Source organism: Babesia bigemina, assembly GCF_000981445.1.
Source record: "Babesia bigemina genome assembly Bbig001, chromosome : I".
NCBI classification, from domain to species: domain Eukaryota; phylum Apicomplexa; class Aconoidasida; order Piroplasmida; family Babesiidae; genus Babesia; species Babesia bigemina.
In genome coordinates, this window is record NC_027216.1 from 1,753,669 (window position 1) to 1,781,251 (window position 27,583).

The window sequence follows — 27,583 nt, forward strand, 5'->3', positions numbered from 1 at the left end:
ACCTAGTTATACGAGGCAGATATTAGCATTATATGTGCAAATATTATTGGAATCCTGCACATTCGTTGAGATATTACCGTATTTGCGGCAGCATGTTCAACGTGAATCGACGGAAAATGTCAAATGTTGACAAAATCTGTCTGAATTTCTCACATTCATGCGTATACTATGGTTATAAGTAAAAAAACATTATAAGCCTGGTGAATGAATGCACCACTATCGTGGATTGGAGGTTTCATCAATGGTCGGTAAATAACATCCTCGGAGACATCGGTTGGAAATTTGATTTTTCTACGCCGACCATTGCATTGCATTTAATTCGCCGTAATATTACGGTTGTATGGAGTGCGGTTTTGCATTCCGCTGCCAGCGACCACGGTTCAAGTGCCTCTTCGGCCTACACACTACCTGGTGATTCGAGCAATGTGAACACATCCAGCCTTCCGAGAGCGCTCTAAATGGTGTGTAACTCCATAGGAAATTTACATGTGACATTTCTTCGGTTTGTGGAATAGAAATATGAAGAAACAGGTCAACGCGTTTGTAATACGCGACTCTTTCAGCCGGCACAAGTCTGTTGTCTAGAAGTGGATTAAGCGTCAAACATGTTGGTGCGCTTATTGTGTGCAATCCCTGATAAGTATCCATTGGAATCCTATATATCATAGGCGTTATGATCCGGATCTTTCAACATATTCCCCACTCCGCGTCGTTTCGGCCCGGTGGAAGGCCGCCCACCTGCACAGATTGGGTTATTTTAAGGCTATGAAGACATTACAATTTTGTAGGACATGTAGTAGAACCTTTTTGTCGTGTTTATGTGAGCGATACAGGCCTTGATTACAAGCTCCATATTTTTCCACAAATAAATTCGCCGCACGTTGCTTGATGAGTCAAAAGCGTCGATATTGTGAATCATGACTCGTTGTCATTCGTTGCCAACACAAATTAAATATACCAAGCACCATGGTAGATACATGTTTCGCCGGCAGTATTTTATTGATGGGCGGGCATCGCAATCAACTCTCCATGCAGCGTTTATATTCAAATAGTCTGTCGTGTACGAATAGGTAAAGATGGATGTCGACGGCGCCGAAAATGTTGGCGTCATCGGTCTCGAAGGCTTCATCATCAACAATGTCCAAGAGGAGGAAGCAAATGGACGCAGCCCTATCAGCGATTGTTTGCCAGTTGTCAGACCAAAGATCAATTGGAGACGGAGACCGATGCGCCACGCACGGTTACGGGCACAAATCTACAATTTTGGCACAAATGGCATGACACAGTACCGCGACGGGGAGGTAAAAAAGCGCTTCGATTCGATATGCGAGAACTTGGGCATTGTCGACAAAGAGGACTTATACACGTTGTTTCTGAAGCGGTTGGATACTAGAAAAAAGCTCGAAAGCAGCCACAAGAACCTGGAAATCCTCGTGGAGGCGCTGCACTACATCCAGAGCATGTCCTGTAAAAAGACTGTTAGCGCAAGAGATGCCATAAACAAACTGCGGAAGCGCTCCGGAACGTTGAATTTGAGGCGGTTTGTAAAATATGTTTCTAAATTATGTGCTGAAGCGAAGATAGAATGGTTGCCCGTGGTGCCTAATGCCAACATCGTCCGCCAGATGTTGGATGACCTAATACTAGCGCTGAGACAATCGGACAAAAGCGAGGATATTTTGTCAAATGTGAAGGAAATAAATATATCACCAGAGGTGGCACGATTGTTTCAGGACCCTTGTTTGAGCGGTCTGGATGAATGTCTCGATATTCCATGTAACAAGGGCGAGGAGGATGCGATGTCACACGGCTCCGATTCGCCCCACCAACGTCCTACACACGACGAAGATGTTGTGAAATTTCCCAAAGCACGCCGGAGTCGCATGGCTGCTCTGATTGAAGAAAAGTATGACCTTGTAAGCGATACCACCCTACGGTTGGTGGAGTGGACCGAAAAATGCGGTCTGAAACCGAATTTTAATGTACTCAATGCGCGATCCCGAACGAAGCTTCATTGCAGGAAAACATTCTTGGCGTCAGCGCTACACGTGGCATTGCTGATGGAGAGGATTCAAGTGCACCAGAAATTTTTGCTGAATACCTGGAATGTGGTACGCACATCCTTCTACAAAAACTGCAGCAGCATTTTTATGCTCGTTGTGCAACGGATACGAAACAAATACGGAGTCTTGGTAAATTCGAAGTTTTTAACGCTCACGTTTCTAAAACACATGCTGCGAAACATGGACTCTCCTGATACCAAAACTCGAGTTGAACCAATGCAGTACGACTTTCGCGAAAACTACGCCACTACAGAGAAGGTTTCCCATGATGATTTACCAACTGTATTCGGTGATGATGGCAAGAACGACAAGATGTCTTCGAATTGCTCGCCCGAAATACGGTTCCTCAACAACGTAATGGGAGCCGCAAATCCCGTGGACGACACCCTGTGGAAGTTTGACCCTTTGTCAGACCAGCGTGGTAAGACCACTTCGACGCCTAAAAACGGTGCGATGCACAATACGTACGAGGACGCTGCGTGCTACCTCACCAACATGTTGGGTGAAAGCGATGCTGGCAACGGATTCCCTGCGAAAGTACCATCCGAAATAGGCGAGGTATTTGATGAAAAACCGTGGATTGAGGTACCCACGTACGACGACAAGCGTGGCGATGCGCAACGTCTCAGTTGCGGGCAAATACGCTCGCTGACCCTCAAACTCGGATATGCCCTGGGCTTCGTGAACAAGGACGAACATCGCCAGCCCTCTATGGACCCGGGTTTGGACGCGAAGCTGTTCGAAATACTGACGTACTACTTGGATGCATTTAGCATGGATCGCATCGGACCCTTACGCAAACAGCCGGTGAACTCATACACGTCAAAGCAGCGATCCGTTGTCACATGGAAGCAAGGCAAACGCAAGAAGTACAAGTCTTTCGCCCACGTCTGCTACGGGCCCGATCTTGCACACACAATGGCAACCACCTTCAAGCGGGGCATGGCCGTGGCGCTGATTGTGGAGGAGGAACGGAAATCAGGCAAATGTAGCTAAAGTCAGGAGCGCTTGTGTGATGACACTACACAATAACATCACAATGTAATGGCACACTGGTGTCAACTATTGTAAATGTACGCTACCCTATGTTTCACGTATACACATTGGCTGCAAGGTCTACTCAGTCTTGACCTCTGGTTCCACCTTTACGTTCTGAAGCGGTTTCTTCCTACAAAACATCAACTTCACAAGCTTATACGTACCCCGCAACGAAGTCGAAAGGTAGCTGATCGGGCTTACACATCAGCGGCGGAGTAGTGAAGTACTCGTGTGCCAATGCCTGCACATGCTTAGAAACCAGCCACGCGACGTACCTCCTTGGCAGTTATGCGTTCGTTCGGGTCGAGTTTCAGCAAGCGTTGCAGGAGGTCAAGAGCTTCAGGAGTGTGCCCCTTTATAACCGTATCGAGCTGCTTAGGCTGCTCCACGGAGAAAGGCGTATACAGCTTGAGTTTCATGGCATTGGGCCAGTTCGTTTCCGACGGCGTGCCAAGCAGCTTGTATATGCGCCCGATCTGGTCGATCTCATTGGTTCCCGGAAACAAGGGCTTATGATCCAACACCTCGGCGAAGATGCAGCCCACAGACCACAGGTCGCAGGCGAAGTGGTACGCTTCGGCGCCAAGCAGGAGTTCCGGACTGCGATACCAAAGCGTAACCACACGGTACGTCATCTTCTCTCTGACGCAGTACTTGTCCAGCTCTGCCGGGTTAATGCGCTTGGTGGTGGGAGGGACCATCGGGCTGTACACGCACCTCCGGGCAAGGCCAAAATCTGCGATTTTCAAAACCCCTCCGTCAGTGATGAATACGTTTGCCGGAGACAGGTCGCGGTGCGCGAAGCAGTTGGCGTGCAACTCCTCCAGGCCTTTCAGCAATTGCCACATGATGCACTTCTGCTGCGGCACGGTCAACCGCACCCTGGAATCAATGACCTTCTTCAGGTCCCCTGCCATCAGGTTCATCACGATGTTGATGAACCCCTGCGATACGAAGACGGCTACCACGTCCATCAGGTTCGGGTGATGGAGCTCCCGCATCACCTTCAGCTCACGGAGCGTGGTGAAGTGGATTCCCACCATACCCACCACCTGCCGCTCTCCCTTCCATTCGATGTTCTTGACCTTCTTTATGGCAACATTCCTAATAGAGGGATGAAACTGGCGAAACGTACAAAACCGTCAACACGAGAAGGTAGTTCGATTACAAAGCGGAGCTACGCATGCGCTAATTTGGATAATCAATTATATAGAAAGTAGAAACAGCTACGAAGCAGTTCTACAGATAGAATCCGATGTAGCATAACCTCCAAATCAAATGTGAAATAACAACGGTTCTTATAAGCGCAGGTTGATGCGCGTTGTCGTAATAGTATTGCGCATTATACCACATTCCATCGTACACCGACGTACACATCGACTTCAAATGGCTCTATAATCAACTTACTTCCCAGTAAGGGTGTCCAGAAACATTGATACGGTACCATAGGTACCCTCACCAAGGTGCTTCCCGAGCGGTTTGAACCGCTTCTCCAGGTCACCTGGACCATCGTCGGAGCCTTTAGACTCCATTACGACGTTATACGGTGCGACATCCCAGTAAAGACATCTTTTTTACACATGGTCAACGCGAGTGACGGGCCTCTGATGTACGCTTACTTGCCTAAAGCGACCACACACGAAGGCTGCAGTCGTACGAATATACAGCGATCTTCGTGACAGTTCTCGATGTCCTGCAAAAAGTTCATGGTCTTCCTGGGATCGTCGGCATTTCTCGGATACGCCTTCGTGACCTACAGGTTGAAGCTCACAAGACGCGAGGCACTGGTGAGTTAGATGTCCAACTGTCGATCTGTTCGAGTGCTGCGCATCCTTAAAACTGTATGTTACATGGATGTGTGGCTGTTAGTGCGCTTGCGTTGCCTTAATTTCAATGCCTACGCTAGGCGTGGCCGTTGTGGAAGGCTAGACCAGGACGGTGTTCTAACGTACATTTGTGATGCTGTAAAACCCATCACAGGTAACGTATAAGTTACCACTGTGTCCTGTGATCTGTGTTTTTGTTGTTGACTGGCATTAAGGCGTTCAGCGATGCCGTTTACATACACGGTGCATCGCACCGTGACCGCTTCACATGCATATACGTATCTCGCAATACATCATAACCGCGACAGAAACGCTTCGAAGAGAGCGAGGACGGCAGGCGCCTTGCAATGGAATCACTGTCTTTTGCGCCCAAAATACAAACCGAAGGGCCGGATGTATCGCAGAAATTAATCGAAGAATACAAAGCACGACAGCAGCCGCCCATTATAAAATAGTCACAAGGTTTCCAGAGGCTGACAGATGTAGGCCGCTGAATACGTCGGCCCGCTGTAGCCACGTTTCACGCGAAGGTCACGACGACCCATCGTCAGGAACTGCACCAACACCCTCAGGCTGTTCCTCCAAAAGTCGTAGCCTGCACGAGTGTAGACCGCATTCGGTGGCAACCTACCGTGTGCTAGGTCGTTAATCTCACGTGCCACGCACAAACGGCGCCGAGCGCCATAATAATCACGAACAGCGTGAGCTTCTACATCTTTGTAACACAAAATTTCCATGGTCTCCTAATACGCGTTATGTTTCGGTGTACATGCTTGAACGAACCTCAAGCAGCTTTTTGAAGCAAGGATATTTGTTAACGCTGAAATCGTAGACGCCCCTGAACCACCTGATGGCCTCCTCAACGCGGCCGTTCATCACCAGTTCCAGGAAGTGCTGGGTTAGTAGTCGGCAATAGTAAAATGACTGCTTGTCCACGTCGACGTAGGCCGAATGCAGCAGACGTAAAGCGTCGAACGAACGCCCTGAGAGCACAAGATTCGACAACTTGTGGCGCACATCTAGCGACGACTCAAAACGCAGAAAAACTTCGTCTGTGATGTAGATAGATTCGGCATAAATCTCGTCGTTTGATCCATCGTCGGATCCCTCCTCTTCAGGGGTATTCTCCTCCTCCTGCAATGCATCTGCGGCGGTGCTTGCGCAATCCTCGATGGTTGCAGCAGCTGCACTATCGGCTGCGATCGCGCCTCGCTCCCTGCTGAACGCCTCCAGAGTCCTCTTGTGGCCGCTGTAGAGCAAATACGAGTACACCAACACATCCAATGACTCCATGTCTACGTGCTTCGCGTTTATTTCCTTCTGCTCGGAGGCCAGCGCGCGGCGGTATTCATTTGCGATATCGAACTTGAAGGGACCGACGAAGTTGCATGTGACGTGGTCCCCGAATTGACCCAACCCAACAGTAGGGAAGTTGTCGCAATGGTGTAATCTGCCAGCTTCACCTGAATGGTGGTGAGAACGAGCATGATTGATGGCGCAGCTCTACAGTAAGACACCCACTTACCCTGGTATTTGCCGTTGCGCGTAAAAAAGTAGCATTGCTTCAGGTAGTTTATGCCGCAACCCACAGTGTCGCCTTGTTCGTAGGCCGACCCGTACGACTCCCACTTGCCGCTGCCAAGGGAGACGTGGCCGTTCTCACCACGATACCCGACGGAAAATGGATCGTTTCCTGGGTATCGGTTCAGGTGGTAGCTGCCATCCGAGAATCCCACCACAACTTTAGCTGGGCTCTCGCTGCTCACGACATTCACCTCGAAATAATACAAAACGCAATCCTTCGGAGCCGGCAATTCCGATTGTACAGACTGCAACGCATTTAGAAATACTCCAATACAGTTTGCGTAAGGTAATGCATGAGATGAACAACTCCGAAAATATGTTGAAGTACAATTTTACAATTTTGCCTAACTACATTCTAGCATTATTAAAAACCACAATACGCAAAATCAAGTACGTCACCACCTAAACGTGATTGCATGAACTCAAACTCACGCCTGGATCGCAGTATCGCCCCTTGCCGTTGTACTCGATAGTCAAGTGATCCTTACGAACCCTGACGTAATGCTGGTGGATGCGGACATTGAGCTGCTTCGGGTACTCCTCCGCCCCGTATAGCATACTAATAAGCTCATTCATTGCGGAGTAGGGTTGAAAAAAATTTTGAGACCACTAAGGCGCTGATGAACCTGCACAGCGGCCGAAGGCCACGCAGATTCCTATAGTACAACAATCTAATAAAACAGCCTAGTATGCATTTTATACGTGAACTTTCAGGTGTGTCATGTGTTAGGTATTATCAACTCTTTTTATTGAAATGGAAGGTCGACGCGTATAGCGTGCGGACCCTAGACACCGGCTAGAAAGAGAGGTTGACGCCGATTGGGGGTTTTACAAAGTGATTGCTCTTAAATATTTAATGTATATGTGTATGTGTATCGCATTAGCAGGTGATTGGTCTAATCGCCATTAATAAATTGTAGAAGGCGCGCAGCAACCGGATACGTAGTCAAACACGAATACCTTCTGCGTAGTTCTGCGATCGCATTGTTCAAGAAAGGGTTGTGCAATGCGAAGGGACCTTTGATGAGCATTGTAGCAACGACCTTTACACGATATGGCGAAGAAAACCGAATACAAAAAAAGCGAGCTTCTGCAAATCCTCTCTTCATCTACGGCCTCGCTTAAGGATAAGAATCGTGCAGTCAAATTGCTTAAAAAGTTTGACCCGAACCCTAAGAAGCATCTGGACTCTTCTTTCCAAACAAGCCAGGCCACTGTCGCCAAGTACCCATCACTGCAGTCATTTTTGTAAGTGGTTTTAGAGCCATGACAATTCGTCACGCATTTGAACATGGAATTCCGTGCCTTAGGTGTTGTTGGGTTTTTGTCCTAAATTAGTGGTTTTGGGGAACAACCTTTTGCAGATGTTGGCGATGTGACAAGATAAAGCAAACCATGACAAAAGTTAAATGGGAGTCCAAAGAAGGTGAGTTTTGTTTATCTCTGTTTTTCTTTTGTTCGATGTTGCTTCATTTGCACAAAGTCGCACTGTCATCATTGTATCAAAAAACAGCGTCCGTCAACATCTGTTAATGACTGCGCAGGTCTGAAGGTAATTTGCACCACGTGCTACACCAACTTGGCACAATACCTCGAGGTAGCCAAGGTTAGACGACTGAATAACAAGTTTTGAAGAGCCATTAACGCACTCCTCATCGGATTTACGCTGCATCGGAAAGCGCCACTCAGCACATGCTCCGAGAAAGGCGCACAATAGAAGTTTACTTTTGTTAAAGCATACGCTATGTGTTGGTCATTGAAACAAAGGTAGCCTGTGTTGGTTAATTAGAATGGTTTGGTTGTATGAATAATTGTATGATTTGGCTGCAGCATGTTAATCAGCTTTTCATGTATAAGGCAACGTGCGAGAACGATGTCTGCTCCGATGCAACATGTGGATACGTCTCCCTGCATACACGGTAGCACTTGCGTATAATTGACGAACAATCCCTGGATATTACAACGCTACAATACGTTACTCGCAACAAGCAATTCTATAAGAGAGAAGCTGAGTGAAGGCAGGGAAAGCTGACAGGATGTCGGAGACTACATCCGGAAGCAACCGAAGGGTTTCAACAAAAGCGATGCAAAAAATCTAATAATTTATATTGGTTGAGATTGTTGTACTATTTTAAAATTCCATGTGCTCTACGTGAGACTACAATATACCTGGACGAGGAGGCGTTGTTGCGTTTAACATTCGCATCATCTGGGATTCGTACAACGCCAATTCACCGGAAAACGGTCTCAAAATCGCTGTTTCAAACTGCGTGTGTAGTCGACGTGGGCTACCTACTTAGTAGAATGCCCAGAAGCCAGCTATCTCGTAGATTCTTTCTATGATTTCTTTATCCATATCGACCAACGCCTGGCGGACACTTATGCGAGTAAGGTCCTCGCGGCATCCAGGCTCTTCGAAACCCAAAATTTTCATTACTCTACCCAAACGCTTCTCCTTAACACTCTTTTCTTCTCCGAAAAGTTCGGGATTGCTCGAAATCCACAGTGAGATGAGCCCTGCGTACAACATCGGAGCAATACCCACCAAAATCGCTGCGCATTCCGTCGGTTTCAGCGCGCATGACGCCTCCCACGTCGCTTCCGAACTGTAGGCAGATTCATATTGGGCAGGGGTTTTGATACGTTTCAAAAATCTCTCACAATTACCTGCAACACGAGCTACAATTGATGCCATTTCATCACGGCTGATATTCTTGGATTTTACGACGTTGTCATAGTCACTTTCGTTGTAACAGAACAAACGTTTCATGTCCATACCATCGGTCTTGTTCATAGGGCTCCTGTATTTAGCCAGCAGGCATGTCACGTGTGGTTCTTGCTTAAGCTCTTTTTGTTCCAGGAACCCCTTCGCAAACCGCTTAACCATTTCCAGCGATGGTACACGCGTCAAACCAACAGGCATGTCTACAAGGAAATTGTGAAGCGCGAAACCTAAAGCTTGCGTGTTAAACCTAGAGGATCCCTTGACGGCAATCAGCCAATCAAAGCACTCCTTCACGTTACGAGGAATCTCGGTTAACGAATTGTACACCATTTTTAATGATATGCTAAACTATGCGGTTTGTGTATCGCACGATTTGTGTCTCTTAGCTAACAGCTCCCTTCTACAGTCAGCAGCGTATAACGCCAGCCGTTCAGTTGTCGCGGAAAAGCACACTGTGCTATTAAATATGGTGAAAACCCGTCTTATATAGACGAGCAGAGCCACGTGTGCGGCAGCGGAACACAAGGTCAAGGCACCGTGATACATGTTTCCCCACAATAGTTGGATCCATATCCTAAACTGGCATGCAATATCAAGAACGCATGTCATCGGCGTACGCTATTTTGGTATATATCCAGGCTATATACGCATCATAATTTCCAGTGACGCGTGAATATTTATAAGTTGCGATGGTATGAGGGTGGTATTGCAGTTTGAACGCCCCGTGTTTGTCACGTGGGACAGTCTATACATCACCCAGCTTATGAACCATAGGCACGCCATGAAACTTCGATTAGACGTCGACGCCGTCACTAACACAGCACTGATTCAGTAACTTCGGAGTTTCCCCTCGTCGCCTAACGTGGAACCAGAATCCCGTGGTTCTGATCTGTTAGATGTCAATACGCCCAACGAGCGACGCTCATACTGAGTTGTATCGTGCACAGTTAATCTGCTGCAATGCTGTTTTGCCACGTTTAATAGTTTCTGCGATAAATTTCTGCGTAGGCGGAACTACCATGCATTTCTGTGGTAAAATCTGAACGATATGTTGTTAAAATTTTCCTCACCTAAACGACGTGCAAACGTTCAGTTTGTTTTGATTTTGATGGCTAAATTAGATGATAGTTGGAAACGATACGACAGCGTTAATGGGCGGGTGGAATGCAGCAATTCCGCTGCCGACCTAACCTTAGAGGTAGCTACATAAAAAGCGACATTCGCTTCAGATATAACTTCATATACATGCATATTCGGCCTTATAATGTATATAAGCCATCATTTGCTTCTACAAATTGCTTGAAATGCGTTGTGGCTGTGTGCCACGTTGCACTTTTGTCCAACGCGTGAGGTACAGCTTTGTTTTATTATAGAATGTGAGTGTTATAAACAGGTATGTTTTAAACCTGTAGAGATAATACCTTTGTTATGCACATGAAGTATTCGCTTATCATACCGTTGAATCTGGTGGGATAGAACAACACATCAGCTCATGAGTAAAGGTTCAGACGGACTCCCACATGTTATATCATATTCTTGTTTTTCGGTGGCTATAGGCATCGTGTGTGCGCACGTATCGCATATTCACAAATGTATTTTTTAAGGCAGGTTTTAATAAAATGTCACGATGCTACTATCAACGATGTTGATGCTGATGCGCACTACGGCTGTCGTGTAGTACCGGTAAATACATGGATTCAGATTCCATTGTTAATTTGATATGATACGCACATCAAACATGCCGTACACATGGGTACAGGAAACATTAAATCGTCGCTTTATTAATGCTTTGCACCGTTCGACTGGCCGAAAGTTTGGCAAGCCGTCAACTCAGCAATGTGAATTTTAATAAGTAGTCACACTCCGGAAGTAAAAACAGTTGTCATTAGTGCATATATTTCGCAAGTAAATAACGTGGTTTAATTTGTTGCAGGAATTGGTTCTGGAAATTAACCTAACCATTTACACCGTTGCCTTTTTTTGAAAACCTCGATCGTGAAGCTGGTGACGGCCTACACGGCTCAACAGGGAACAGTAAATGATGCTGCACATCTAAAAAATCCTGTAAACGTGCGGCGAAGTGGTGAAGGCGTTGAAATAATTACCCAACGATAAACCTGCCATCCGACCACGGATATTCTTTTCACGGGGTTGTATATAGGATAGGTACGTCTAGAACGCCATTAAAACCAGCAAATCTGTGACTTGTGAATGGTTCGTAACACTCATGAAGCCCATCTCATCTTGTATGCGACTATTGAGGTAGCAGCAACCAAGCTGTGAGGGGATAATTCTGCTGGCACAGTGAATAATGAGAATCCACTGCATTAGTAGTGTCTGATAGAAACATTGTTGAATTACATGATATAAGATGATAACTGCGTCGTTTTATTAACAAAAACTCGAAAATGTTTGTTAACTTAAACTCCCAGCGAGACCAGTTGTGTTCAGCTCAACGGAAGGTAGATTAGACATCGTCAGACAAAACCGCAACCGAGCCGTGCGTATGCTACGCAAATTATTGCGCGCGTTGTACCATAAATATGAACGTGAACCTAGTCTGACACGTCAATCACATACATGCTTGCTTGCGGGCGTCGCGTCCAAAGGCTCACGCAGCTTCAGGAATCCAACGCCTTGGCTAATTTAAATAACTGACTATGCTGCTTGGACCATTGTGACATGAATATCTGGCTCATATTGGACGCGGAAGAGTGTGTGGAGGGTCCCTTGTAACCCACTCCGCCATGCAGCTTCAACACGGAATCCCGACTATCATCTTGGATCGCGTACGAAGTCGTGCACCATAATAATAAAAAAATCCATACATTTAGTGCTGTATTTAAGATACAGCGTCTTCAACAGGTACAACGCTTTTGTACGTTGCTCTTCGCTGTTTAAGGTTTCAAAGTGAGCTGTCTGGTACGCTCAAGGTAAAAATGGCCGCCTTTTACCGCATTCTTTTCCTCTTCCTACTCTCCTTTTTCCTACATGAGCAGGTTAACGCCGGCACGATGACGCTGGAGAAAGCCCGCAAGCACTTCTCTGGCACATCGGCATTCCGTGGTTCTGACTATGACAGTAGGATGGGTCACAATGCCCACGAAGGTAAAACATTTAATGCTTTATACAACAAATATGCAGGTTCAATCCTAGATTACGATCAGCAGCTCGCCGGTTTTACCCAATCGGGGTCAGGACCCTACGAGGACGACAGGCCGATCAAGCTCTCCAAGCATGACTTTATGTGCCAGAGCCTGTTCGCAGCTGGGCTTCCAGTAGGCGCTGATTGCCGCACCCGTGGCCCCGGACGTTACGTACTTGCTTGAAAGTGTTCTGGTTTGGTATTTAAATTTAATATACGTTGCCTTCCATTAACTCCGAATGAGAGTCTTAATCTGTAGTTCGTTGTCTTTCATAAAGGTTTCAATTACATATTGCGCTAAAATCAATGCGTATAACAGCAATAGACAGCCTGTTACAGCATCACATGTAGCCGTTATCATGCAGCGTTCACGCTGCCAACGCTGGCCTAAGGGTGTCCGCATCTGTACCGCCTCAAAGCGGCAGCTGTGTAACGGATGGATAAAATCACACGTAACGAGATCTGTGCATTTAGAAGTCTAATTGGATATGATCTGTTTTGCACCCCTTCGGCTGAAAGCAGATAACTTGCATGACCGTTGCCGCTATCTGCAACTGGCGAGTTTTATTTTTCACAAACAACGGCTAGCAGCTTACAAGCCATGTCTTAATGGGCACATTGAGCAGCTTTGCCAATGCTACTACCGTATGCATAATTAGACGCTTATTTCAACCATGTGCACTGGGAGTAGACACGACACGGCAAATGTGAACCATTTATCAACCTCCAGCATAGTCGCCAAATTTTCACTCAAAAACGCACTAAGAACCATCACGAGCGATGCCAGTCATAATATGCACGAATAATAAAAACTCTGAAGTCGACCCGAAAAATGCGACTAATGGCGCAAAAAGGAAAATAGTACGTGACGTTAGTATTTTCTACCATATATTCACTTTTGTGCATTGCTTGGAGTGATTAGTGGTGACATTCTATGGCAAGAGGTTCGTGGATGCATAGGTGGTACACGCGACCCACGACGCGGGGGCTGCCTTCGCGGCGTAGAGCTCTTGTAGCGACGAGCGAAGCGGCGGTCTGAACTGCAAAAATTAGGAAGCACGCAAAAACAGACTAGCGAGTGGATGGCGCGCGCCATGGCTTGTTAACAACGTCGCAGATTATGCAGCCTTCTCACCACTGGCGCCGCGTCTGACGAGGGGCCAATTAAGGCGAAGACGTGGCATCGTTGTTATGCGCTGCGAAGCATATCTATCGACTTGCAATCGAACACAGCGTTACCGTGGTGGATGCCGTTACCTCAGGTGAAAAGTTACACGGTGCGCCACAGGGAGACGGAGGCGTCGACCGGTTATATAACCCTCGACTGAGGGCGCATGGCCGTATTGCATCTGTACAGCGTTGGTTGAAAGGCGGTGTTTGGTGACTCAGCTGTTTCGTTCGAGTCGGCACTAGGCCGGACGCTGTCGACGCTCAATACACGAAGATGGCCACTGTTTACGCGGAATCCTACATCAAGAGCCCGCTGGTCCAAGCTATAGGCGCCGATGGTGTGCAGACAATGCGTGAGGTGCTGGAGCGGGACTTTTCGGACTGCAGCGCAGAACACCTCGAAAGCAACCCGGAGCTGCTGGTGTCGGAGGAGTATATGAACAAAAAGAATTCGCTCGTGGAGCCCAACACGCGCATAACACCCCTGTGCCAGCTCTCCAGAAAAACGGAAGATGAGGCCCTAGAAATCGCAAAAATGCTTATCACGGAATACAAACTTGTCGATGCCAACCACGTCGACCTCATGGGGCAAACGGCGCTCTTCTACGCAGCGAGAGATGGCTGGAGCAAGTTTTGCGAGTTCCTTGCGCAAAATGGATGCGACCCCAACCACCAGGACCGACTCGGCCAAACCTGCCTCTTCTATGCCTCCAGAGAGGGGCATCACGAAACGCTGGAGGCACTTATCGCATGCAAAGCCGATGTCAACCTTGTCGACACCAATAAGCAAAACTGCCTCTTCTACGCCGCAAGGGACGGCCGTATGGAGGCAGTTAAGGTCCTCATCAAACACGGAATTAATTACAACTTGAAGGACGCACAGCGGCGACAAGCTATAACGTTCGCCAAGCTCAAGAACCAAACTGAAATCGTCAACTTGTTGAAAAGCATGTCCAAGTCGGAGTCACAACACGTCAAGCGGCCGCTCACTGACCCTGCGGATGTGCAGGGGCTGTTGCAGAGCGCCTCCACCGCGGATGAGATCAAGTCTGGAGTGCCGGTGGTGGTGAAGGAGGCTGGCAAGCCGCGGAAGTATAGGCTTCAGTTCAGGCCATTCGAGGACGATGCTAATCTATGGGTGGATGCGCCGCTAGTAAAGATTCGCGAGTTCGAATTGCGATTCCCCGAGCTCGCCACTTGGGACAAAACTGCGCCGTTCGCTCCGCTCTCGACACTGAGGAACCCCTTGGTCAAGCAGTGGCATCAAATCGGCCTTAACCTTCTATCGATGATGGGCAAGCAAGAGGGTGGCTACGTGTTCGAGAGGCCAGTCGACCCCAAGAAGCAGAACTGTCCGGATTATTTCGACATCGTCAAGAAGCCGATATCGTATTCGTGCATCAGGAGCAAAATAAAGAAGAACGTCTACACGAGCCCGAAGGAGTTTGTCGAGGACTGCCAGCTGGTGTTCGACAACTGCTTCAAATACAACAAGCCGGACACCTGGGTCGCGCAGGTTGGCCGTAACATCGAGACCTTCTTCAAGGAGCAGCTCAAGGAGCTGGATTTCGAAGCGTTCATAAATAAGCACGACAAGCTCAATGAGCTGCTTGAGACGGCAAACCAGTACGTGGAATCCAATGAAGTCCCTGCAGAAGCGGCATCATAAAACCGCGGTTAGCCAAACTGTGTTCCCCACGAACATGTACATCAAATGGCGAGTTACACTATTTTGACAAAACTTGTTTATAAATCGAGGTCATATGTCATACATAACGTCAGTCGCCGCAACCGGTGCTCCAGCTGCACAAGGGCACAGGAGTGAACCTCTATTCATTAAAGCACTGTTTCTAGTTGGCTGACGTGCTGAATGGCATGGCTATCGTCCTGAAGTCGATCCTTCATTTCGTCCCGTTGTGTGTGAAGATAACCACGAAGTGTTTCGTGGCTCCACGACGACGGAAACGATCTTCCAAGGTCGAATGCCCCCCGCCACTCTTGGTGGTAGCGCGTAAGTGACGGTTGTCACACCTCGGTCCATACCAAGTCATCTCGGTATCAGCAATGGTGAAGATAACACAGAACGTTTGTCGCCTACACCGTTCCTTGCAGATGCGAGACGCATTATGGGTCAACGCAGTTGACAGTCAATCTGCTGCGCGTTTTACACAGCTGGCCAAAGCTCCAGCGTATGTGCCTCGCGGCACATATTCTCCAGCATATCCAGGTTTAACCTCGTCTATGCTCACATCGAAACTAGAATCATGTCAGCTTATTGCCACATCGTACAGTAACACCAACTCACAGAGTCGGCAGCACGTAACCGTTAGGCACCCTACGCTATCGGTCCAACGAAGTTTTCGAAGCGGTGCGCCTTTGAACGTACTTTGAACAGCTCCCACTCGTGCCACATGTCTGTCAAGAGGCCGCCGGACATGGGATTCTTGGCCAGCTTGATGGCCACACGCTGCATCGACCAGCGCATCATGCGCACATACCAGGGCTTCTGCGATTCTATGACAATGTCCGACATCGTCTTGAGAAGCGTGTCCATCGTCATGTTGGCGTAGTGGTGAGAGAAGTACTCATAGCCGTTCGTCTGCTGCTCCATGTAGTCCGAGAAGTCCGCCGTCTTTAGCACAACGTATTTAGCCGACGTCTTCTTGACCGCGCCGTTAGCGGTGTGCCTCACGATTTCCTCGAGGGTCATGCGAATGCGCTTCCCGCAGAGGTAGCGAGCGATGGACGAGAAGTTCTGCAGCGCGGTACGCAGGGGCTCAAGCGTCGTGTAGGTCTTGTAGTACAACGTGGCCGTGGAAAGGTAACGACTCAGGAAAGTGTCCGTAGCGTTCAGCCTTTTGAAGGACGAGTTGTAGTGCACCAGAGTTTTCATGAATATGCGATACAGGTTGCTCTTCATTTTGCTTTTAACCTTGATGCGCTCAACTCCGTTCTCCGCACGGTAGTCGGCCACCAACAGCGCGAACAACCGGAAAGCAGCCTCCAGCTGGTATGTATTGGGGAGGTGGATGGTCGGCTCAGCGTCTTGCAACGGGTGCAACTCCTGGTCCAACTTCATGCACTTGCCATCGCGGCAGCGAGCAAGGTAACGCTGCACGGATTCTTGGCAGGCATCCTTGTCAGCGAAACGCTCGCAGACACGTTCTTCTACGGCATCCTCGGCCATTGCGATCTCCACCAAACGCTCCTTGATTATCTGTTCGTGGTCTACGTTGCCAACTCCCGGGTTGATTTTGTGCATGACCTTAGAGAACAACGCGGTGAGAGGTATCTGCGTACGCACTGCATTACGCACCGCCGCTGATTGTTTAACGACCGATACGGCGCCAATGAACAGGGCGCTCAAGCAAAGCGCTAACGACCGCTGCACCTTCATGATGGATCGAGTCGTGTCTATTGTTGCCTGGGTCGTTGTGCGGATACAATCCACGTCAGAAGACTAAAATACACGAAAATCGTGATTATTATCTATATGTGTAAGTGCGTTCGCCCGGGGAACTGCCGTAGAGATTCATCAGCCTGAGTCGCATAAAAGATAGACACCTCGGTGCAGCGAAGTGCGACGAGCAAAGCAGTCAGACATCTTACTGCCATACTAAAACACACGGCTGCACCGCTCTTGCAAAATATCAAGCGTTACGCGTCATTGCGTTGAGCTCAAATATTATCGCCGATATTAGTTGTTGCCTCGGCATCGCGATGCAACAACAGCACCCATATAATAAGTGGCTGATAGACCAAAATGTCCTCATATAATACAGAGGAATGGTCATTGTTTGTTATGTTGCTTCTTGATGGGAAATGGTAGAGCGCGGGTCCACATGTAACACATTCAGTTTTACACACCACCCAAGGCGCCCATCTTCATGCTGCCTGAGTAACTAGTTTATCACCTTATATGGTTTCGCATGTTACGAAAAGTTAGTTATAGATGTGCGTAATGTGTTTGGCGCCGCAACCACACCTGTCGAGCGAATCTACCTAGTGTGTATGTTTGTCTAATATTGGTTACATTAATGACATGAATTGCAAGGCGCTACAAACACAAGAAGGATGTGATAGAGCGAATTTTCGTTCCATTAAGCACGGAACGGCGGAATTGCGTAATCCGTGGCCCCTTTGCCGTCCAGGAGTACAGCTGTCTATCGCGTGGTGTGATCAAAGCTCTCATACCGGTTCAAACTGACAAATTTCCAGCATAGAATTACGTTTTACAATTTGATTCCGTGTTTAAGTCTAATCCTTTCCTTTCAACGACATCTGCTCCATTTTTCGAGCCATTGCCGCCTCCCGCTGCTTGCGAATCTCAGCCAATCTGCAAGATGTATGTTTTGCATGACAATCACGATTACCTTGCGAGGTCGGCCTGAGCTGACTTCAGTTTGCCCTGCGCCATAAGCGTCTGCAGCAATGTGAACATATCCCTTTGCACGTACCATCTTCTGCCTCTCGAAATTCTGCCGCTGCAACTCCTCGCGTTCACGCCGGCTTAGTTCCACGACGCCGGTCTTCTCAATGGGACGCGCACTCCGGTTGGGGTTGCATATCTCAAACTCGCTGGAACTGCTCTGCACAGTCATGACGGCATTGGCGCGGCGCACTCACATCATCACTCGAATCCTCCTCCGAGGAGTCATCGTCGTCATTCTCGGGCTGGCAAGATGTTAGAATAAATTTTTGCGGCCATACCTCGTCACGCCTGGGTGGTCTCAGCACCTGAGGCTGCGATTCCTCAGCTTCCTCGTCGGTCAGCTCCTCACTCGACCCACTCCCCGCAACTTCAGCATTTCTTGCGATGATCTCCTCCTCGGTGGCGACGTAGCGCGACCTTCCCTTCGCGGTGTACTTCTTAGAGCTGCCTCGCTTGCGTTGCATCGTGACCAAACACCAAAAGCTCGACTACTCGTGGCAAATGATTCGCAACTATTTCAATAGCGCTTATGTATAATTTATTGCGCGCCAGAATTTTTTGCGTCGTGTAATACAAGTGGTTGTCGAGCGTTACACCTTGAGTCGGCGTGAAACTCCTGCTACGCCCCGACACAGGTGACAGAGCGGTGTTACTGCACCTGCTCCGCGGATATGACGCCATTAGGCCGCCGGGGCATCAGTTATCGCTTCTCATCACAATGGACGGCCTTTGGGATCTTGACGTCAGGAACGCCCTGTCGCTCATCACGGCAGCAGGCGACTGCGCCGAGCAGTTCTCGCGCAAAACGGACCCGGGCGACAGACACACCTATGGCACTATCATGCGTGCGAAGCTGGACTCTTTGAGAAAGGTGTGTGGAGGTTTAGCATCTCTACCATGTCGCAGACCATAGCAAACCTAGAGCTGACGCTCCGTGACATGTCAAGCGGAACGGTGCCCCCTGCGGACCTTGACGCGCGCAGAGAACAGCTGGACGGCATCAAGCGCTCGTACCAGGAATTAGAAGGGGTCCTGAGTCCAGCAGGAAACCATGCGTCGCTCCCTGCTGCGCAACCGGTTGGTGCATGTAATCAATTCTCATTACGCTGATCAGATGACTCCAAAGCGCCAACTCGACCACATGTCACGCGAAGAGCTCTACAACTATCGGAACTCGATGATGCGAGCTCAGGACAACGAGCTGGAGATGCTGGATTCGACCGCAGGCGCAATACACAGCATCAGCACCCACATCAAGGAGGAAGTCGACTACCATAACGACCTACTGGGTGACCTCGAGAACGCGATGGACACCTCACATACCTTGGTGTCACGCAACAGAGCAGCGCTCGCAGCGATGATCGAGCGCAGCAGCAAGGGACGACTGACGTTTTACATCGTCGTGCTCACCATTATATTGATTCTCGTGATTGTTCTATAGTGTAACATAAGGGCTCTAATGTTTATCGCAGTTTTACATCGGTGTGTAGAGGCCTCAGCGGTCGTTTGGTTGAGGCCAATCAAAGGTTTGGGCCTCGTAAGTTAGCTTTCAACGGAGTCGTATATTGAGTACATCGTACGCAATTCGAATGGTTCAGTCAAACTGGAAGGTGTCTATCAACAGCTGGTGATCTACGGGACCCGGCGGTTATGCTGCTGTCCCGTCGACAGCCAGTGCTGCTTCGCTCTTCCATGAGCCAGCAGAAATTTTCGCTATGTTGTACGAAAAACATTACTATTGCGAACATTATTTTAGCATCAAAGTAGTGGCCATGCCAATAGGTAGCACGTTTTGAGAAGATCAACCTGCGGCAGGAATCCCCTAGTTGCAGCTTGCTTGCGATCGCGCCGTCCTGTTGACACCGCCCACTCTACGTTAGGACATCCGTGAGATTGCATTTTACCGACCTTCTGCTGGATGTGTGGGCCGTAGTCAGCATATCGCAGTATCGAGGATGGCGAAGTCGTCGAAAAGTGCCAAGAGGGCCAAAAGGGCGCACTCGGACACTGCTCCAACGCGCAGGGAGCCCGAGTACAATGTAGTGCACGTGGAGCGCCTGCTAGAGGTGGAACGGCGACGTATCAAACTACCTGCCTGCATGATGGAGCAGGAGATAGTCGATGCGGTGAAGCACAACGACATCGTGGTCATAACGGGCGACACTGGTTGCGGCAAGTCGACGCAGGTGCCGCAGTTCCTATACGAAAATGGGCTGTGCACTGACGACGGGATTATCGGGGTGACGCAGGTCAGGCGTGTTGCCTGCCTGGCGCTGTACCAGCAGGTGTCGCTGGAGCTCAATTCGAAAACGCTTGTTGGCTACCAGTACCGCTTCAACAGGGGGTTCAACCAGCGGCTCTGCAAAATAAAGTTCATGACTGACGGCATTCTCCTGCAGGAGATCAAGGAGGACCTCTTGTGCACCCGCTACAGCGTGATCATCATCGACGAGGCGCACGAGCGGAACCTGAACTGTGACATTTTAATAGGCGTACTGTCGCGTGTGGTGCAGGTTAGGCGCGAACAGTTCGAAGCTGGCGTCCCTGGTGTCCAGCCCCTGAAACTGGTCATAATGTCAGCGACCATCCGCGCCGAAGATTTTCTTGAGGCTAAAATTTTCAACGGCAAAGTTGCGCACCTGCATATCGCAACGGAATTCAAGCGAAACACCATCCATTTCGCCCGCAGGAGTGTCCGTGATTACGTCGCCGACGCACAGGACAAGGTGCTTAAAATCCATCAGCGGTTACCACCGGGCAGCGTCCTTGTGTTCCTCACGGGCAAGGACGAACTGTATCGGCTGAAGCGGTTGCTGTCGCCGTACGAGCAACGTGCATCGGCGGCTCCCAGTGCCGCAACGCAACAGCCAGAAGAGCCCGACGACGACGACGCAATATTTGAGCTGGAGAGCGACAGTGACACGGAGGATGAGCAAGGGCGTCGCAGTAGTAACAAGGATGATAGCGGTGATGATAATATGTACAATGATGATAATGATAGCGGTAATAAGGAAAAACAACCGGGTGCGGATGGCAGTGACGAAAAGGCTGAAGGACTGGACGCTGTTGCTACGGACGCAGCACCGGTGGCGAACGACGAAAACCAAGATGCAGATTCTGTACAAGAAAGGGGTGGTGAATCGGGCGTCCAAATCCATATACATGGCATAACGACGGAAACAGGCGACCATAATATGGTAGCGTTAAGTGAAAACGATCGATCGACAACTGTGTCAGACAGCACATCATCAGGCGATCGACCGGACCCCTCTAAATACTCAAATGCAGAAACTGATCTCAAAGAGAGCAAAGATGAAGAAGATGGCGCCAACAGGGGTCAGGTAACTGACAAGGATGACATTGGTGACGTTGCCGAGGACGAGGGTCATCTGGATGCGGAATCATCCCGGAGGGTCATCACCGGTGATTCCGACACGGAGCCGGAGGACGAAGCAGAGAAGGCCTACCACGTCGAGCTGGAGGTTTTGAGCAGGAACTACAAACGTCTGTCCGACATCAAGTGGCACGGTTCCGGAGCTGGAGCCGGAACGTTACGGGTCGTGGTGATGCACGCTTCACAGACCATGGATGCTCAGATGACGGCATTCACGTTGCCGTCTGACAACGAACGCGTCGTGATACTGTCCACAAACGTGGCAGAAACGGCCATTACACTGCCCAATATCAGGTACGTCGTCGACTGCGGGAAGGAGAAACGCCGGGTGGACGACATTTCGAGAGGCGTGTCCCGTTTCGTGGTTTGTGACATCAGCAAGGCATCCGCCGGTCAACGCTCTGGGCGTGCAGGCAGGGTGGGCAGCGGCCATTGCTACCGCCAGTACACCAGCAGCACTTACGAGACGCTGTTCGACGACTACTCCCCCGTAGAGATAGCCAATTGCAACCTCGAATCGACCATTTTGCTATTATCGGCAATAGGAATAGAGAACCCGTACGACTTCCCGTTCCTGACGCCCCCTCCGCTGGACAACATCAGGTCGGCGCTGCAGGCGCTCGCTGCACTGGGTGCAATCGAAACGCCGCGCCAACTGGCTGAAAGCCGGCACAGCGCGCAGAACGAGGTCACGGCCAACCCGTTCAAAATACCGCCCTCCTACCCCTACAAGACGTCTTACGAGGTTTTAGAGCGGATACGTGCTGCGCGCATAACGCAACTGGGACGCTACCTTGCGCTGCTGCCGCTCCACCCTCGCTTCGGCAAGATGCTTTACTCGGTGGTGTCGAGGGGCGCAAACGCCGACGATCTGCGAACGGCCTGCTGCGTGATTTCGGCGCTATCTTTTGGCGCCGCTAATTTGGTAAACCCGCGCATCCCTGGGGGGGACGACAACCGGAAGCCAATACCGTCGCTGAGAAGCGATGTTGAGTTGTTCATATGGATTTGCTGCAGGTACTCCCAGACAACCGGCAACGGCGGATCGTCCTTCTGCAGCCAGTACGACATAAACGAGCGTCTTTTGCGCGAGGTGTTCCAGCAAGCGGAGCAGCTGTACCGTGCAGTGCGGGCGTCGTTGGGCAGCCAAGCGCAGCACCTCGACGCTGACTGGAGCGGCCCACTGTCAACGCCCAACCGCAGCGCGAAGCAAATTATCGAAGCCGCGATTGTGGAGTGTCTCGTGGACAAGGTGGCGGTGCACGCGAGCCGGTTGTCCAATGACGCCCATGCGGCTGCCACCAACGCGTACCGCACGAGCGCCCTAACCGCGCTGCGTAGGGACGTATTCCTGCCGCGGACATACTCCCGCCACAAGCCCGAATGCGTCGTTTACGTCGGGCTGGTGGGCGACGAGAAGATCAAGATGCAAGACGTGCTGCCCACCGACGCTGCAACGATCTGTACACTGCGGTCGCCGATGATAGTTGCCAACAGCATCCACAAGGCGCTGCCGCCCAGGTACAACGCCGAGCACGACTGCGTGGAAGCATTCGTCAACAAGGTTTATGCGCCACTGGAGTTCCCGCTGGGCATCGCAAAAGCGGCGTTGAACCCTGACCACCCGTTGGCAACGAGAACGTTTGCACAGCAGCTCTGCCTGGGCAACGTGTTCCCCGCGCTGAGGCAGTTCTCAGGGGCGCTTATTGTGAGCGAAGCGGATTTCCTGGCACCAACAAAGGCCAAAGGGCCACTGGCGACCCTCCTACTGGCGTTACGGCGCTCACGCGTGAGCAGCCGTGCAACGTTCCTCGCCGCCAGCCAGCAAGATGCAAATTTCCTGCTGCACGAGTTCCGAGGAATAATTCGTGCTGGACACGCGGATCACCAGGCTGTGGAAGAGGCATTCAGGAGCATCAGGGAAGACAGGGTGTACGGCGCAACCCAGGTGTAGCGCGGCGCTATCCACGTCACACATTTGATTATTAATGCGCGACACCACACGCAACGCAAGGGCGTTTAAGTAATGTTTTCATCCCCGGTGCCGTTTTGAATTTGTAAACGCGGCAATTGCAAGATTTGGCATTTGGTCCTACGGGCAAACAGGACGCGTTGCAACTCGAGCGGCGCTTCGCTGGCATGGTGGCGGCAACTCCGCTATAGTTATTGAGCCTTTCCTCAGCGAACATGGCGTTTGCTGGGCTGCACGGGCAGCAGCACTATGGCCGCGATCTCGCGGATGGGCTGCGGTTCCGAAGTGCTCTCTTCAATCGCATCGCGGACTTTTTCATAGGAGTAGACACTTACAGGCAGAGGAGAGCGCGGCAGAGGGCCAACGAAGCCGACATGGTGATGGACTTCGTCGTCCTACACCCGCTTAAGGCGCTCACCTTCATCAAGGGTTCCATCATCTGCGGCGCCTTAATGAACGTGCTGCTATACGTCCCCAACGAGACGGTACTCGGGCTAGTCGAGCCCCAGAGCGACCTTGGCGACTCAATCGTGTGGTGGTACGTTCCATGGCGTGATCCATACATGCGACGGATGCAGGTGGTTGGCGTTCAACAAGCTACTGCACGCGCTCCAGATCCCGGGCAGGATAATGGCGCTGTACACTATGAGCCGTTTGTGGGGGAGGAGCAACCAGGAGATCATGTACTGCATGTCCGTCCTTACGACCTCGCGGCTCTGGAACTGGTGCAGGCGGCTTAGCGTTCTCACGTACGCCTCGTATGCCGCCGGCTTTCTTGCGTCCAGGCACCCCCGCGTTCAAGACCACGTGTTGTTGAACGGCTTTATCCTATACGTCTTTTCCATAGTCACCATGCGCGTGGCCTTCACCTTCGCAATCTTCTACCACTGCTTCCCACCGACCCCAGCCAGGAACACACACAAGCCGGCCAATAGGGAGGAAATCGATAGGTTGCCCGTGGTCCTCTACCGCGACATGAAGGAGGACAACGCCACAATGTGCAGGATTTGTTTGGAGGAATTCCAGCCGGAGCACCGCTTGCGTATGCTGCGCTGTAAGCACGGTTACCACGTCGCGTGCATAGATGCGTGGCTGGCGCGCAGCAACAAATGCCCGTGGTGCATGTCTACCGTCAACTGACCGTTGATCGCCAAGACTCTCACGGCAGCGGCGAGTGGTAAACCTGTAGCCAGTCTTGGAGGCCCGTATGATGCCTCCAAGTTAAACTGTGTCGGAGACTAACGTCTCATTTAATGTACATCACGTTATTAATTATAGCCTGTTTGACTGCAAAAAAGTGAAGATATGCAAAGTCGTGTAACATTTCGTATTGTCCGGGGGAGGCAGCCATACCTCTATACATCCCGACGGGATAAACCCATGTGGATGTTGTCTGGATTGCGATATGGCCGTTTGTCATGGCTTTTGGTGCTACTATCACACCAAGTCTGCCCATGCGGTCAGCTGGTCCAACCCGCCATGATGCAGTGCACCGCATGAGATAATGAGGTACACCGTAGCAAACGAACGCAAAAACGCTCTATGTACGGAATTGTAATGCGGATCTAGTAATGTTTAGAACTTGCAAGTTGACTTATGTACTCCACGATCAGTTTTACAGACTTCAACGCATAGTGCAACGTAGAGGCAAGCTGTTCACACAATCCAAGATAGCACAAGGAAACAGATAAACTCGCATCCTAAGACGACACATCATAACATAAAGAGTCGCTGTTGTGCCCTAAGAGACGAAAGGAACTGAATAAAAACAAGGGCGCACACGGATTTGAACCATGGACCTGCTGATCTGCAGTCAGCCGCTCTACCACTGAGCTATACGCCCACGTCGGGAGGGGCTAAATATGCATTTATATAGCACATAATACGTCTAACAGCAATCTTCCATATACCGAATTTTGGCTGTATTCTGATACTACATATATTTGGTTGTCACTGTAGATAGGAAAATTTAAATCGACAGATGCAAGGTGACCGAGATACCTGTCTATATAACATGGATCATGTGGACATGAATGGCGGTAACATCTACCTTGCGTACGGGTACAGCGGTGCTATGAGTTCGCGTCTGAACTTAGCTGTTCACACATCACCGTGCGATCCATCTTGGCATACATAATTGGTTTTGAGATCAGACAAAAATATTTTTTGTTCACGTCGCAAATATTCCACCTAAGCCCTGTTCTCATCGCCAACGGATAGAGGTGTGGTATAAAACAGTTGCCGTTGTGTATGTAGGCTTTAGTACACAGCTGACTTTGTAAGGTGTTCGCGGCTCGGTCGTTGATGTTGCGATTCCTAAACATTATGTCAAGCTCACATGGATTTGGAATCATATAAAACTGTGGACGCGGCACCCTGACTAATATGCGTGATTTTAGTCACTGCGATCTCTAATCGATCGGTAGCAGGACTGACGTCCAATAAACTTAGTGGAAGGCTCGTCCTTCATGGCGTACTCCCCCGACTACGGGCTATAATTACATATATATGGACCGTATATATAGTCCTATATACATTGTTTGGTGATTGGCACTTGCAAGAGGTTCGTTTTAAGCCCAGAATACTTTTACGTGTGCTCGTGAGAGCTGGTTACTCAACTGGGTATGACTACGCTTCGTCTGCGATTCCGTCACCGCAGATGCATTGCGTTGTGTGTGTGACATCGTGTCTGCATCGGTAGTATTAGCGTATTTAGCAAGAGCAACGGATGTGTTGCTGGTGGAATGTGTAACATCCCTTCTACACCTCGTCACTTCGCCGACTCATTACAACCCCAATGCAGGTGTGATCAACGTATAACAGCGCCAGATGGAGGCTGATATGCCTCCGCCGACCACCACGCCTAATCAGCAGGATGCCGACGATGCTATGAAGTTCATACTTAAGCTCAATGACGCAGCTGCGAATAAGCCTATTCCCGATGTGGCGGAGTTTCAGCGCGGCGATTCAGATGCAACCGCCAACAATGTAGTGTTGAAGCTGGAGTCGGTACTGCAGAAGCTCCACGACATGACGGAAGATCACAAGCCAGAGGACTACAGCGACTGCCGCTTCGGTAGCAAGGCGCATCCAATGTGGCTACACGAGGTTCAGGAAGTGTGTGGATGTGTACCTATGTTCATTTATGCCTTTGCAGATGTGGGACGAAATCGCAAACACGCTTGGGATCGTCAAGGCGTGTTCTAACCAAAGCTTGCGCCTAATTATCAGGGGGAATTTCATTCACTCGTTTGGAAACCAAGTCCGTATCGATTACGGAACTGGTAAGTGACATTGATTGCGCTGCTCCAGTGACATGTGCCCTTGTCTGCGTCTTCCGCTAACCGGTGATTATTGCACGCAATCGTTACCGGACTGGCCACTCCCCAGGTTGCCTGCATCCGCAGCAGTCATTATCAAAATTATGCCTCCACAGGTCATGAGCTGCAATTTGTGATCTTCCTAAAGAGACTGCGCGATGTGGGTTTGATACGGAGTCACGATTTAAGTGGCGTCGCGCTTAGGGTGATGTCCAGGTATGCTGCATGTCTGGCACATAAATTTTCGCAGATACTTCCGGCTAATCCAGCACCTGATTGACAGGTACAGGCTTGAGCCTGCTGGGAGCAAAGGGGCGTGGGGCATTGACCACTACCAGTTTCTGCCTTTTGTGCTAGGGTCCGCCCAGCTCATGTCAAACGAGGCCATCAAGCCGGGCGAGGTATGCAGCGATCCCCGCGTCGTATAATACCGCGCAGGTCGTTTTAAATGGGTTCAAAACTCCGGAGGAAGACAAATATATTTTCCTGCAGACCGTCGAGTACATCAAGAGGGTACGTTTGGGCGTCCGTTGTACAAGGAAACGTCGCAGAAAGTCAGGGGGATGCCGCTAGAAATCGCATCGCCAATGTTACATGGCATCTGCGCGTCATGCACATGGTCGAGGATTAATTCAGGGCTTTTGGAAATGTACAAAAATGATATTGCCCATCTGACGCGTGTTCGACATGGATCTTAGAGACAGTGCAATTTGCCGGGCAACGACGAAGCTGTTTCTGCGCTAAAATAACTTCATAACGGAACGTTCTACTGTTTTAGAGTGACTTGTTCGAATGTGTAGTGTTTTTCCGGTTACACATTTCAGTGCAACCTTCGCCACCAAGTGTTACCGTCATTCCACGCTGCCAAAACACATGTAAATGGCAGCTTCTGCGATACTGTAGTTTGGGTTGGA

The 27,583-nt window shown here is 49.8% G+C and overlaps 14 protein-coding genes across 14 annotated transcripts; 9 read left to right on the forward strand and 5 right to left on the reverse strand.

Moving 5' to 3' along the window:
- Window positions 1–1,076: 1,076 nt before the first annotated feature.
- On the forward strand, window positions 1,077–3,059 carry BBBOND_0107860 (hypothetical protein, conserved; the record flags this gene model as incomplete). Its single annotated transcript, XM_012911220.1, has 1 exon — window positions 1,077–3,059. One exon carries the CDS (start codon window positions 1,077–1,079, stop codon window positions 3,057–3,059), a length of 1,983 nt encoding a protein of 660 aa, XP_012766674.1.
- Window positions 3,060–3,255: 196 nt separating this feature from the next.
- On the reverse strand, window positions 3,256–4,633 carry BBBOND_0107870 (cyclin-dependent kinase-related kinase, putative; the record flags this gene model as incomplete). Its single annotated transcript, XM_012911221.1, is given in 3 exon segments — window positions 3,256–3,351; window positions 3,368–4,205; window positions 4,509–4,633. The coding sequence occupies 3 exon segments, from the start codon at window positions 4,631–4,633 to the stop codon at window positions 3,256–3,258; spliced, it is 1,059 nt and encodes a 352-aa protein (XP_012766675.1).
- A 156-nt stretch (window positions 4,634–4,789) lies between these two features.
- Window positions 4,790–5,382, forward strand: BBBOND_0107880 (hypothetical protein, conserved; the record flags this gene model as incomplete). The annotated part of the gene is made up of 2 exons (XM_012911222.1): window positions 4,790–4,888; window positions 5,236–5,382. The coding sequence occupies 2 exons, from the start codon at window positions 4,790–4,792 to the stop codon at window positions 5,380–5,382; spliced, it is 246 nt and encodes an 81-aa protein (XP_012766676.1).
- Window positions 5,383–7,087, reverse strand: BBBOND_0107890 (PRY domain containing protein, putative; the record flags this gene model as incomplete). The annotated part of the gene is made up of 5 exons (XM_012911223.1): window positions 5,383–5,522; window positions 5,559–5,670; window positions 5,711–6,390; window positions 6,453–6,756; window positions 6,944–7,087. The coding sequence occupies 5 exons, from the start codon at window positions 7,085–7,087 to the stop codon at window positions 5,383–5,385; spliced, it is 1,380 nt and encodes a 459-aa protein (XP_012766677.1).
- Window positions 7,088–7,565: 478 nt separating this feature from the next.
- Window positions 7,566–8,144, forward strand: BBBOND_0107900 (hypothetical protein, conserved; the record flags this gene model as incomplete). Its single annotated transcript, XM_012911224.1, has 3 exons — window positions 7,566–7,759; window positions 7,876–7,937; window positions 8,056–8,144. The coding sequence occupies 3 exons, from the start codon at window positions 7,566–7,568 to the stop codon at window positions 8,142–8,144; spliced, it is 345 nt and encodes a 114-aa protein (XP_012766678.1).
- Window positions 8,145–8,807: 663 nt separating this feature from the next.
- Window positions 8,808–9,566, reverse strand: BBBOND_0107910 (hypothetical protein; the record flags this gene model as incomplete). Its single annotated transcript, XM_012911225.1, has 1 exon — window positions 8,808–9,566. The coding sequence occupies one exon, from the start codon at window positions 9,564–9,566 to the stop codon at window positions 8,808–8,810; it is 759 nt and encodes a 252-aa protein (XP_012766679.1).
- Window positions 9,567–12,175: 2,609 nt separating this feature from the next.
- BBBOND_0107920 (hypothetical protein) lies at window positions 12,176–12,565 on the forward strand (the record flags this gene model as incomplete). The annotated part of the gene is made up of 1 exon (XM_012911226.1): window positions 12,176–12,565. The coding sequence occupies one exon, from the start codon at window positions 12,176–12,178 to the stop codon at window positions 12,563–12,565; it is 390 nt and encodes a 129-aa protein (XP_012766680.1).
- A 1,260-nt stretch (window positions 12,566–13,825) lies between these two features.
- Window positions 13,826–15,220, forward strand: BBBOND_0107930 (bromodomain/ankyrin repeat containing protein, putative; the record flags this gene model as incomplete). The annotated part of the gene is made up of 1 exon (XM_012911227.1): window positions 13,826–15,220. One exon carries the CDS (start codon window positions 13,826–13,828, stop codon window positions 15,218–15,220), a length of 1,395 nt encoding a protein of 464 aa, XP_012766681.1.
- A 666-nt stretch (window positions 15,221–15,886) lies between these two features.
- Window positions 15,887–16,948, reverse strand: BBBOND_0107940 (RAP-1 related antigen (RRA), putative; the record flags this gene model as incomplete). Its single annotated transcript, XM_012911228.1, has 1 exon — window positions 15,887–16,948. One exon carries the CDS (start codon window positions 16,946–16,948, stop codon window positions 15,887–15,889), a length of 1,062 nt encoding a protein of 353 aa, XP_012766682.1.
- Window positions 16,949–17,808: 860 nt separating this feature from the next.
- BBBOND_0107950 (platelet-derived growth factor-associated protein, putative) lies at window positions 17,809–18,447 on the reverse strand (the record flags this gene model as incomplete). Its single annotated transcript, XM_012911229.1, has 5 exons — window positions 17,809–17,887; window positions 17,925–17,974; window positions 18,009–18,140; window positions 18,178–18,225; window positions 18,262–18,447. The coding sequence occupies 5 exons, from the start codon at window positions 18,445–18,447 to the stop codon at window positions 17,809–17,811; spliced, it is 495 nt and encodes a 164-aa protein (XP_012766683.1).
- Window positions 18,448–18,701: 254 nt separating this feature from the next.
- Window positions 18,702–19,424, forward strand: BBBOND_0107960 (SNARE protein, putative; the record flags this gene model as incomplete). Its single annotated transcript, XM_012911230.1, has 3 exons — window positions 18,702–18,854; window positions 18,890–19,060; window positions 19,098–19,424. The coding sequence occupies 3 exons, from the start codon at window positions 18,702–18,704 to the stop codon at window positions 19,422–19,424; spliced, it is 651 nt and encodes a 216-aa protein (XP_012766684.1).
- A 514-nt stretch (window positions 19,425–19,938) lies between these two features.
- BBBOND_0107970 (RNA helicase, putative) lies at window positions 19,939–23,331 on the forward strand (the record flags this gene model as incomplete). The annotated part of the gene is made up of 1 exon (XM_012911231.1): window positions 19,939–23,331. One exon carries the CDS (start codon window positions 19,939–19,941, stop codon window positions 23,329–23,331), a length of 3,393 nt encoding a protein of 1,130 aa, XP_012766685.1.
- Window positions 23,332–23,564: 233 nt separating this feature from the next.
- Window positions 23,565–24,489, forward strand: BBBOND_0107980 (zinc finger, C3HC4 type domain containing protein, putative; the record flags this gene model as incomplete). Its single annotated transcript, XM_012911232.1, has 2 exons — window positions 23,565–23,887; window positions 23,928–24,489. 2 exons carry the CDS (start codon window positions 23,565–23,567, stop codon window positions 24,487–24,489), a joined length of 885 nt encoding a protein of 294 aa, XP_012766686.1.
- Window positions 24,490–26,178: 1,689 nt separating this feature from the next.
- BBBOND_0107990 (phosphotyrosyl phosphatase activator, putative) lies at window positions 26,179–27,367 on the forward strand (the record flags this gene model as incomplete). The annotated part of the gene is made up of 6 exons (XM_012911233.1): window positions 26,179–26,466; window positions 26,507–26,633; window positions 26,786–26,885; window positions 26,920–27,070; window positions 27,108–27,182; window positions 27,221–27,367. The coding sequence occupies 6 exons, from the start codon at window positions 26,179–26,181 to the stop codon at window positions 27,365–27,367; spliced, it is 888 nt and encodes a 295-aa protein (XP_012766687.1).
- Between the last annotated feature and the right edge of the window lie 216 nt (window positions 27,368–27,583).